This window comes from Phocoena phocoena, chromosome 15 (assembly GCF_963924675.1).
Source record: "Phocoena phocoena chromosome 15, mPhoPho1.1, whole genome shotgun sequence".
NCBI classification, from domain to species: domain Eukaryota; kingdom Metazoa; phylum Chordata; class Mammalia; order Artiodactyla; family Phocoenidae; genus Phocoena; species Phocoena phocoena.
The window spans coordinates 36,213,315-36,225,976 of NC_089233.1; the positions used below are offsets into that span (position 1 = coordinate 36,213,315).

The 12,662-nt window shown below is 48.1% G+C and overlaps 1 protein-coding gene across 1 annotated transcript in view; it reads right to left on the minus strand.

Annotated features, from left to right (window-relative positions):
* Nucleotides 1-12,662, minus strand: part of PDPK1 (3-phosphoinositide dependent protein kinase 1) — a 61,532-nt gene that overhangs the window by 11,599 nt on the left and 37,271 nt on the right. The window contains exons 7-9 of the mRNA XM_065892319.1: nucleotides 5,446-5,521; nucleotides 1,136-1,204; nucleotides 804-900 (exon numbers count right to left, since the gene is read on the minus strand). Coding sequence (XP_065748391.1) covers nucleotides 804-900; nucleotides 1,136-1,204; nucleotides 5,446-5,521 — 242 coding nt within the window. The remainder of the gene's footprint in view (nucleotides 1-803; nucleotides 901-1,135; nucleotides 1,205-5,445; nucleotides 5,522-12,662) is intronic.

A 12,662-nucleotide genomic window follows, 5' to 3' on the forward strand; every position in this document is an offset into this window, starting at 1 on the left:
ACATCAAAAGTTAAATGAATAGCAGCAAGTATTCTCTTAAAATCCTAAAGCAAGAAAAAGAGGAACTCACTGGCTTTAATAAGAGAATGAAGAGTTTACACGAACAGGAAGCTATCACAGACGGGGAGTAAAGTGCCTTGGGTCCCCCGCCTGCACATGGTCTCAAAGGGCCCCACAGCCAGCTCCTCCAGAATTCGGCTGCCCCCCTCCAGACCCACAGAGGATCCAACGCACTTCCCCACTGAGGGGACAGACACACATGGGACAGGTGGGAAGAGGCTGACTGACCCTGCTCCCCCAAATCAAGTGAATGGAAGGTCTGGAGCCAAAACACACCAGGGGAAGGGACACTATAGTTTCTAGAACATAAACAGACACTCCCTTCCTGGGTAAATCTGTTTACCTTTGCTATATAACTTGGGTTGATCTTTAGCACCTTCATGTAGCTGACTCTAAAGTTGATACAGATGTCGCTAAGTAGAATTTACAACCACCTGCCACTGCAGCACACCAAGCTGCTGCAGCGTCTGGTAACTTAAAATGGTGTGTGTGTTGATGAGCAAATGCACAGTGATACAGTAATTTCCTATCTTATTAAGCTCAAGAATCAGGCACTTGGAAACTGAAAAGGCCTGACAGGATGAGACTGAAGATATGCATCTACCTACAATCACTATCAACCCTAAAATGCCCTTTTATTAAACATAGGTGCCTCCAAGGAAAGGCCCTCTGACCACAAGTTCAGAGGGACTCAGGGTGTGGCTACTGGATCATCCTACCAGAAGAAAATTTGAAATATTTACCAGAAGTTTTTCCACAAGATCTCTTGCCTTAGGAAAGAATTTTTCAGGAAAGTCATATTCCAACTTAATGATCTTCTGAAATATAAGATATTCATTTCTGTAAAATAAGAAAAGCCATCATTCTGGGCAGGGTCACACAAACCTCCCCGGTACAGAGCTGTACTTTCCTGGGACAGCCATCTCTCTCTCTCCCCAGAGAGCCACCATGTTCACTAAAGAGCCGTCATAAAACTTCCCCCCACTCTGCCCTAACCCTGGGACTGCCCCCTCCCACTTCTCTGTCAGGCTGCTGAGAAGGGCTAGGAGTGGGGTGTGGGGTGTGGGTCTCTTACCCAGCTCGGAACGGTGGCAGTCCTGCCACAAGCTGGTATATTATGCATCCAAGAGCCCAAAGGTCTGAACTTTAAGGGAGGGGAAAAACAAAGAAGAATGACATTTGTAACATTTCAGTGGCGAGCATGGTTCATTTCCATCCTGTCTGTTCACACCACCCATTTCAGCCTCTAATCTATTTCTCACTTTTAAAACCAGGTCAGTGTGAGGGTGGAAACCTGCTCTGGGCTCTCCTTGAGGGGGCCTCTCTGCGGATCCAGGACCAGAGGATCCCCCACACACACAGCAGGCACCACTGGGCCAGGCTGGGCGCCTCACTCAGGGGCAACCAACGACCTCACAGGCCCGGTCTGGTCCTGGCCAGGGAGCAGTGGTCACTCCTGACTACAGCAAATACTGGCCAAAAAGCCCCTTCTTCCAGTGCCAAGGGCAGGGGCAGGGGCACTGGCAGGTTGGTACAGCTGAGTCTCAGATTCTCTCACAGCTCACTGTTTACCCCCAGGCCACAGACGCGAGCTCACGTATGCCAAGGAGCCAAATCACAGTCCACAGGATGCGCACAAAGCAAGCTTTCTCTTTCCCTTCTTGGACTCACTGTGCAAAGCCCTGCCCCTCCTTTATGAACATTTTAATTATACATTTTTTAAATTTTTATTTTTATTTGTTTTTGGCTGCATTGGGTCTTCGTTGCTGTGCATTGGCTTTCTCTAGTTGCGGCGAGTGGGGGCTACTCTTCATTGTGGTGCGTGGGCTTCTCGTTGCAGTGGCTTCTCTTGTTGCGGAGCACAGGCTCTAGGAGCGTGGGCTTCAGTAGTTGTGGCATGTGGGCTCAGCAGTTGTGGCACATGGGCTCAGTAGTTGTGGCTCGCGGCTCTAGAACACTGGCTCAGTAGTTGTGGCGCGTGGGCTTAGTTGCTCCGCGGCATGAGGGATCTTCCCAGATCAGAGCTCAAACCCGTGTTCCCTGCATTGATTGGCAGGCGGATTCTTAACCACTGCGCCACCAGGGAAGTCCTTAATTATACATTTTAAAGGAAACACACTACGGTTCTGAATTTCCCTAAGTCTTTTCCAGAACCAGCTGGCAGGGACCCTGGAGGGGCTGCTCTGCTCACCACCCTCCTTCCCTCCTGCTCCTGTTTTTTCTCTCCCCTCAGTGCATCTCAGAGTTCATGGCTGAGAACTACTTTGCATATTTTATTTCCTCTGTAAATCTTGCATTCTATTCCCAGCTCAGCCCTATGAAAGCATCAAGACACAACTTGCCCTGCATGGCCAACTACCTCCCCACAAGCCCTAAATGTACGGAGGGCTCATGCATTGCTGGATACAGTCAGTTTCTGCAAGAGGCCACAGCTTGGCATTCTGGAAGATGAAATCGTAGGTCGTGAGTGGAGACAACAGGCCAATTACAGTGCTGGGGGCCTTGGGTGAAGGCTCTGTCCTCGGACCCATATCACAGCACCGTTGGCCTGGAGTAAATGAAGCACTTGATGTGGGTGAAAAATGCCACAGATCAGAAATCTGAGTCAACACACAGATGGAGTGAAGGGCATGTTAAAAATGAACGTACATTCTACTCAGTAACTAGTTCTTACACTTGGTTTTCTCTGCTGTTTAGTGTAGTTAAAATGGGGAGCTACAAGAGAAAAACGCCAACGGAAAAGTATCGGCCTTTCCATGTGGCAGTGGCCAGAGAGGAGGGGCAGAGTTGTGGGGTGGGGCTGCCTCTGCTGCTTTCACAGGTCATCTCCAGGGAGTGGGACTGCCAGCAGAACGGCTTCTGGGCTAACTTTCCACAGGTATCTTGCCATTTAAAATGTTTTTTAATACAATGAAAACTAAAGGGGGAAGCCAGTGTAACATTTCTGGAAAGCAGTATGCACCGATGATTTTTTAAATGCTCAGTTAAACCAAGTCACTCTACTTCTTGAAATTCAAAGAGGAACGTGGGGGATCCCTGGGAGACTCTCCAGCTGAACAGGCAGGAGGGTCCTTCTTCCCCAGCGCAGGACATGCCGCACGTAGAGGCACACCAGGCTGTGCCCAATATATGAAAACTACTTCAACATCTTTAACAGTAAAGGAAAAGCTCAATGAACTACAATGAATTCATATGTTGGAAAATCACACAGCTGTTAAAAGATTTCTGCCAATAATGTTAGTGATATGGGGAAATGTTCACCATATAATCACAGGGAGCAGGATTCAAAACTGGTTATTCAGTATGATTCCAGTTGTATAAAAATTATGTAAACACATTTAAAACACACAGAAAAAAGTAGCTGGAAAGAAAGACGTACCAAAAATTATCTGTGACTACAAGTGGGTTGGAGACTACGAGTGTTTTTTTGGCTTTTATTGTTTGTTTGTTTTATTTTGGCCACCCGGACTGTGGGATCTCGGCTCCCCACCAGGAACTGAACCCAGGCCTCAGCAGTGAAAGCGCCGAATCCTAACCGCTAGACCACCAGGAAACTTTTTTTTTTTTATTCTCCATATTTTCTAAGAATTCTTTATAATGAATAAGTATCATATTTAGAATCAGGAAAAAAATTCTTAACTATTTTTTAAATAAGTATCACATGACTTTAAAAATTAAAAGCATAAAAAGGCACCCAGTGAGGTCTCACTCACAGCCCTAACCCTTACGCCCACCACAGATAACCAGTTATCCATGGCTTGTATATCCTTCTTGAGGTTTAAATGCACAGACAAGTGACTCTGGGTGGCCACTCTGTGTCTTCCTTCTCTCACTGAGTAGAGCCTGGAGACCTTCCTCCATTAGTACGAAAGGAATTCCTCTTCCTGAAAGTAAAAGCTAGTTCTTAGGCAGCAGTGACACACACTTGGAGAATCTGGCCCAGTGCACCCACCACCTGGAGGAGGGTCTCTCAGCCTGGGCCCTGTGGGCATCTGGGACCCGTCATCCTCTCTGGGGGGCCATTTCTACACTGTAGGATGTTGGGCAGCGCCCTTGGCTCCACCCATTCCCTTCCCACCCCCGCCAAGTTGTGACACCAAAACTGTGTCTAGACATGGCCAGATGTCCCCTGGCGGGCAGAACTGTCCCAGCTGGGAAGCCCTGACCTACAACAGCATCTGGCCCACAGTGAGAGCTCAAGGTCTATTGGTTCAATAAGAGTAAAAAACAAAAAGCAAAACAAAAACAAAAAAAGCCCAAAGAGCCCAGCAACTGCTAAGATGCCCAAGCTTAATTTTTCTGAATATACTTCCAACCATCATGTTTGTGCCCTGTGGCTCCACCCCCTAAAGAGGTTTTAAAAAGCTATCAGGCTCAGAAACACAGAACTGCTGTGCCAAGAACCATCACTCCTCTGCTGCCCTGGCAGTCGCTTGTCACTTTAGGAAGGTGGCCCCTGGCAACCTGCCACTGCACGACACTGACCGTGTGGGCCTCTGTCAGCTCCAGCGATGGTCCCAGTGGGTTGAGTGTCTGGCTCAGGGCAGGAAGAATCCAAAGAAAAGCTTCAACCACAGAACTTGTCATCTCCAAACTCTGAAAGCCTAGGTTCTACTGCTGCCTCTCTGTCTTCTACCTGCCTCATGTCCACCCAAGACAGCACCCCAGACTTCTCCCAGCTCCTGGCCATCGTCACCCCCACCTGCTTTACCTCCACTGCCCAACTGCCCTGCCACTGACCCTCTCCACTCTCTGGACCTCCACTCTTGTGAACACAATATCCCACCCCCTGCACTTCTCATTTTCACAACTGAGGACTCCACCAAGGCTCTCAATCCTGTGGCCACCACTGGGCCTCCCCCCTGTAGTGCTGGCTGGGCTCCTGCTGGGAAACTGGCCCAGTCCTGTCCCCTCCCACAGACGCTGCCTTCTGGGCCTGTCCTGCACTCTGCAGAGCACGTTACACTGAACAGTTGACCTGCTGCTGCTGCCACAGCCAGGGCGCCTGAGCTGGAGGTGGCACCGTGGCACCAATGGTCCCAGGGCTCTGGGACACAGCAGGAAGCCTCGTGTCACTAATACAGACCTGTCGGCCACAGTACTCCCCACTGAATAGTTAGTTGTTTAGTTGTTCCTGAAGGAACAAGATCAAATCTCGAAGCATAAAAGCAACAACCACCCCAGGAAGTATAAGTAGTAACAAAGTAGCACACAGGTTATCAAAGGAAAGATGCTGGTTAAAAGACAAATGGCTAACTTCTTCCAAAGTAGGCTTGGCTATGTAAAGGCCATGAAAGGCACTCTCTTAACTATTAACTTCACCTGAAAAAAATACCAACTACTTATAGAGAAAAGAGAATTATGGATCAGATGAAAACAGGTTACCTTTTACAGGCCGATTTCTCTGTGAGCAGCTCTGGAGAAACATACTGGGCTGTTCCTACAAACGAGTTGGCCCTGGCTGATGAGAAGAGGGAAAAGGGTAAAGTTCATGCTGAGACACAGAGCATTTTCCACAGTGGACACTGCACAGTCGGTGTTCATCTCTCAGGAAGCCACCGTCACCTGAGATCAGACTGTACGCTCCCGAGAACGGGACTTGTCAGAGGCCCTCCCATCACACCCCCTTCTTGGACCCGCCCCTTTGAGGGCTGGCTTCAAGGTTGCCTGCTCAGCAACACCAGCCCTGACTGCCAGGGCAGCCCCTCGTGGACCCCTCCCTGCCTTTCGCCAACACACCTGAGTGGCCCTCGCCCAGCGTGCTGTCAGCTGGGAGCATCTTGAGGACAGGGGCCTTGTCTGTTCACTGCTGGACCTGTGGTGCCTAAAACAGCCCCGGACACACGCAGAATGTGGAAAGGACTGGATCTCCCGCAAGCTGCACGCAGGGCAGGGATACCCTCTCCTCATAACAAACAGTTCAGGCAGGTTAGGGACTACGAGAGGAATAAGACTCGGGTGTCACGGCCAGAGACCCTCTGCAACAGTCTGCCACCTCTAGTACTGGACTGTGCCAAGTTCAACTGCAGACTTGTGGGGTCTGGCTGCTGGCCCCACCCATCACTGCCACAAGGAGGCATGATACCCACGTCACCCTAGCAGGTCCTCAGGGGCTCATCAGTGGCCAGGCAGCCCTGAAAGAGCAGCACTGTGGGCACAAGCCAGCCTGCCCACACCCCATCCCCCAGCACCACTCCAGAGGTATCCCCCGCGGGGCATCCTCTGGCATCGGGGACAGAACAGCTGCTTTCAGCCTTGCCCACAACCAGAGGACACAGGATTGGGGATTCCTGAGAGCCGCCCACCATCTGAGGACAAATCACTTCTCTAAGGAGCACATGAAGTGCTGGGTCACCTCCACTGATTGATTCACTGGGGACACCCATGGCACTAGCAGCCAACTGCCTCCCACGACCTTCCACGCCTGCGCTGCATAACCAGACTCGGTAACCCGCTTTGAACGGCTGCCAGCGAGGCTCTGGTCCTGCTCAGACTGCCCTTCCCACTACCAGGTCCCTGCACGGCAACCCGGGGCACGTGCAGGACACAACACCACAGCTCAATACCATTGTGCTCCAGACAAACAAGACCCTTTCACCTAGCCTGACCTACAGATCAAGCTGTCCCTTTCCTCAACATCTTTAATAATCTGAGCTAGAAATTACTTGTCTCCGTGGACAAATTTTCCTGAACTAACTTAGAAAGTGTACCGGGTAAAACATTACACCAATATACCTACCACTGAGAGGTCTCTGGCCCTTCAGGATCACTTCTGAAATCAGGCAACACTAAAAACTGTAACAGGCCCCCGGTGAAGGGGCCTGCCTGTTGGCCCCACTGTCTCAGCTGTGGACAACTGGGCCCCCGGGACATCTGGCAATGCCTGGAGACATCTCTCGCTGCCACAATGGGGGCGGGAAGGGGCTGCTGTCACCTAGTGGGTAGAAGCCAGGGATACAGCTAAGTATCCTGCAGGGCACCAGACAGCCCCACAGCCAAGAATTCTCCAACCCCAAACGCCCCCAGGGGCTTGGCTATGAAGCCCTGGGTGGCCTCCTTGGGACAGCGCTCTGCCCAGACATTAGCACCTGCCCTCCAAAGACCTGGCTCTAAACACAGCAGGAGCAACTCACTCAGTTCTGGGATGTTCTAGAGGAGGGAGAGCTGGGGAAGGGAGGATGGCTGAAATTCCTTCTTTTTCGTCTTTCCTTCTCAAAGTCAACCACCTTGCTACACAAAGTGCTCCAGTTTGGGGAAAGTACCCTTCTCTTCCTGCAATGACTGAAGGCTCTGTACTGGGCACCTCAACTTAGGCCTGACTCAGAAATAACCTGACAGGGTACAGCCACCTGCAGTAAAACACGACAGACCCATGCTTTGTCTGTCTATAGCTGTATTCTTTACAGTGTATGGCTATAAACAACACAACACCAGAATTAAAATGCAAAAGAAACCCAGGGCCCATGGCCACACCAATTCAGCATGCAATGGTCTGCTGTGAGGCAGGCCCACTGGCCATGGTGGCCATCGGCTCCCCATCTGCCATCCCTGGGGTGGGCAGCCAGCAGGGCTCCCCATACGGGAGACTTCCTAACTGCGGGTCCAAGAGCCTCCAAAGGCAGATGCCTAAAAAACACAGACAAGGCCGACATGCTGCACCTTCCCCATGTGTTCCCAGATGCGGCCTCTGTCCTTCTCTGTGCCCTGGAGCCAGCAGGAACCCCCAGTGGGAGACAGGAGAGAGATGGAGATTATTCCTCCTGGCCAACCCCCAGGCCACAGCCCTCTCCCACCACAGAGCCCACCCCCCCACACACACACCCCCACCCCGCCCTCAGGTGCTGGTCCCTCCCACCTGCCCTCCCAGGGCCGAGGGGCTCTCTATCCCGCTGCGGGAGTCCAGCTTCCTTGGGCCCTGCTGTCTGTAACTGGTCCCCTAGGTCAGCTACTCTCCTGTAGACTTCTCAGCCACATTTGCATCCTTCCAGGACCCTGACAGCTGATAACACTGAAGTGATTCAACAGAGGAAGAAAACAAATCAAGAGCTAAAACCAAGTGAAACCATTCAACCTTACAATGAATCAAAGAAATGTTAATTAATATGGTAGCCTATCAAATCAGCAAAGATAAAAAAGAAGGAAAATGCACAGTATTGGCAAGGATTTGAAGAGGAAAACCTCACAGTGCTACTGGTGGGAATGTGAAATGCTGTGACTTTGGAGGAGCAATTTTCCAAAACACATCAAAAGCCATACAGCACAGGCTTGCTCTCTGACCCAGCAATTCATTTCTGGCACCTGATCCTCCAGGACGGAGCCAGCACAGATGGCAGGGCCATGACACAATCCTTCGGGGGCCAGGCTTCAACTCGATACTTCACCTGTTCAGTGTTTCTGTTCTTCATAATAACTGTGCGTTACTTCCGTGATTTATATTTTTAAATGCTATTATTGAAAAGTTCTAGAAATATATTTTTATATGGAAAGATATGTATTACACATAATTAAATAATTCAGGCTATCACACAGTATGCAGAGGTATTTGTGCTTGTAAATAGTTACATTATGCACAAAACAAAGTGGACAGGAGACACACACACACTGCATGGCTGGGCTTTAAAGAGCAAATCATGACGGCATCAGGACTGTGTGCTGCTGCTTCTGTAAGCTTTCTGGGCCTGCGTCTGCTTGTCCCCCACAACACCTGCTGCTTCCTCTTCCCCAGGAGCCTATGTCCACCTTCTTAAAGGGACTCCCAAGTCCCTGGGGATACAGAGTCACCCCCTTAGAAAGGAGCTCTTTCACTAGTCTAGAGATGAATGAATCCTCTGGAGTGTGGAAAAGAATAACTGTCCTCAGAATGATGTTCTAAAGACATAAAATAATATCTACAAGACTATACATAATGAAAGTATCAAAATATTAAAGTAATAAATATGCAATATACTAATATGTTTCTTTTTTATTAATGCACCAACAAGATCTGGCAGCAGGTCTATTAATAGAGTAATTCTGAAGTAGCGATGAGCATAAACTATATCAAGAATCTGTGACGACTGTGACAGGACATGAAAACATCTGTGATTTCTAATGACACAGATGTTTGTTGCCTACCTTCATAACTGAAGGAGATGCTCGATTTCACTGAAGGGTTAGTGAAAACAAGTAATTTTCTCCTCTCCCACTTCACGAATGGCAGATTTCTATCTGTGACACCAGGGTAAGAGCCCAAGAGTGCATTAGAAAGCCACAGAGATAATCTAGTTACCTACCCGGGTAAGCTCAGAGACTAGCCAGAGGTCAAAATTCTCCAGCTACTGGAAAACCAAGGCCCACAAGCCACTGTTGGCTTATGCTGCCTCCTTTAGGCTACTAACCCACTCAACAGGAGGCCAAAGGGTCAGGGTAAAGAAGGGTTTGGGCTGGGTTGTTACCTCCACCCTCAAAGTGGTTCAAATAAACGGGCCAGCACCCTGGGCTGTGGACCACTCTGGCCACCACAGATCTGCAGGTCAGACTGTGACGTGCCAGTGGGGACGGAGGGACCTGACATGCTCCTGAGGTCAGAACACTCTCTTCAAAGCCAAAAGTGCAGACCACTATTGTCTTATCCATGAACCCACATGTGAAGCACAGCAAACACACTCCACAAAATGTGCTTATTAGCTCTTGGACAGAACACAAGCAAACTGAATCCAGCAACACATAAAAAGGAGTGTGCACCACAACCAACTGGGATTTAATCTCAGGAATGCAAGGGTGGTTCAGCACATAAAAACCAATCAATACATTACATCACATCATTAGAATAAAGGACAAAAACCACATGACCATCTTGATCAAGAGATGCAGAAAAACCATCTAACAAAAATTCAACACTCCTTCATGGTAAAGTATAAAACAAACTAGAAACAGAAGGGAACTTCCTCGGGGCTTCCCTGGTGGCGCAGTGGTTAAGAACCCGCCTGCCAATGCAGCAGACACAGGTTCGAGCCCTGGTCCAGGAAGATCCCACATGCCATGGAGCAACTAAGCCCGTGTGCCACAACTACTGAGCCCACGTGCCACAACTACTAAAGCCTGTGTGCCTAGAGCAACAAGAGAAGCCACCACAATGAGAAGCCCGCGCACCACAATGAAGAGTAGCCCCCGGGATTTCCCTGGTGGCACAGTGGTTGAGAGTCCGCCTGCCGATGCAGGGGACACGGGTTCATGCCCCAGTCCGGGAAGATCCCACATGCCGCGGAGCAGCTAGGCCCGTGAGCCATGGCCACTGAGCCTGTGCGTCCGGAGCCTGTGTTCCGCAACAGGAGAGGCCACAACAGTGAGAGGCCCGCGTACCACAAAAAAAAAAAAAAAAAAAGAGTAGCCCCCACTCGCCAGAACTAGAGAAAGCCTGCGCGCAGCCACAAAGACCCAACGCAGCCAAAAATAAATAAAATGAATAAATTTAAAAAAAAAAAAAAGAAGGGAACTTCCTCAACCTGATAAAGGTACCTATGAAAAACCCACAACGAACATCATACTCAATGGTGAAAGACAAAGCTTTTCCCCTAAGGTCAAGAACAAGACAAGGATGCCTGCTCTCGCCATTTCTATTCAATGGGGAGGTTCTAGCCAGGGCAATTAGGCAAGAAAATGAAGCAAAAAGCATCCAGGCTGGAAAGGAAGAAGTAAACTATCTCTAATCACAGATGACATGATCTGTACGTAAAAAGTCCCAAGGAAGTCACTAAAAAACTACTAAAACTAATAAACAAGTCCATCAGGTTGCAGGACGTAAGATCAGTGTACCAAAAAAAATCAACTATGTTTCATATACTCTCAATGAACAATCTGAAAATTAAGAAAACAATTACATTTACAATAGCCTCAAAAATAAAATGAAATACTTAGGAATAAATTTAACAAAAGAAGTGCAAAGCTGGGACTTCCCTGGTGGCGCAGTGGTTAAGAATCCGCTTGCCAATGCAAGGGACACAGGTTCGATCCCTGGTCTGGGAAGATCCCACATGCCACAGAGCAACTAAGCCTGCGCGCCACAACTACTGAAGCCCATGCACCCTACAGCCCAGGCTCCGCAACAAAAGAAGCCAACCGCAATGAGAAGCCCGCGCACAGCAACGAAGAGTAGCCCCTACTCACTGCAACTAGAGAAAGCCCATGCACAGCAACAAAGACCCACCACAGCCAAAAATAAAATTAAAAAAAAAAAGTGCAAAGCTTATAACATGGAAAACTACAAAAAATTTTTGAAAGAAATTACAAAGGATATAAATAAACAGAAAGACATTCCACGTTGAAGGATCAGAAGACAATATTGTTAAGAGAGCAATACTCCCCAAACTGATCTATACATTCAACAAAATCCCTATCCTAATCCCAGCTGGCTTTCACTTAGCACAATGTTTTCAAGGTTCATCAATGCTGGAGCCTATATCAGAACTTCATTCCTTTTAAGGCTGAATAATATTCCACTATACAGATAGACCACACTCTGTTTATCCATTCATCAGTTGATGGACACTTGAGTTGTTTCCACTCCTTGGCTATTACAAATAAAGCTGCTATGAACACTAGCACACAACTTTTTATGTAAACATTTGTTTTTCAGTTCTCTTGGATATATACCTAGAAGCTGAATGGCTGCTTATAAGGTAACTATGCTTAACCTTCTGAGGAATTGCCAGACTTTTCCAAAGCGGCTGCATCATTTGACAATCCCACCTGCAGAGTACAAGGGCTTTGATTTCTCAACAGCCTTGCCAATACTTCTTATCAGATGTCTTTTTGATTAGTCATCCTAGTGGGTGTGAAGTGGTGTCTCAGTGTGGTTTTGATTTGCATTTCCCTAATGATACTGAGCATCTTTTCATGTGTTTATTAGCCATTTGCTTACCTTCTTTAGAAAAATGTCTATTCAGACCCTTTGCCCATTAAAAAAACATTTTTTTTGTTATGAGTTCTTTATATATTCTGGATACAAGCCCCTTATCAGATATATGATTTGAAATTTTTTTTTCTTATTCAACCCCATAGGTTGTCTTTTTCACTTTCTTAATGGTATCACAGCACCAAAGTTTTAAAACTTGTTCTGCTGCTTGTACTTCTGGTATTGTATCTAAGAAACCAGAGCCTAACCCAAGGTCAAGAACGTTTACTCCCATGATTTCTTCCAAGAGTGTAATAGTTTTAGCTCCTACATTCAGATCTCTGATCTGTCCAAGTTAACTTTTGTGTATGTTGTGAGGTGGGGTAATAATGTTTTTAATGAATTGGAGGATGACAGTGAACCAATTCATGCTTTCCAAAAGCTGCAAATAAAGGGGAATGAAGCAAGCACTTATTCTGTTTTTCCTCCACAATCAATATCACTAGTTAAACAAATAGTGGCTAAGGGGAAGTTTCTCTTTAAAGAAGAATTCCAGGGATTTTTCCCTGGTGGCGCAGTGGTTAAGAATTCACCTGCCAATGCAGGGGACACGGGTTCGAGCCCTCGTCCGGAAGATCCCACATGTCGCAGAGCAACTAAGCCCATGTGCCACAACTGCTGAGCCTGTGCTCTAGAACCCACGAGCCACAACTACTGAAGCCTGTGCACC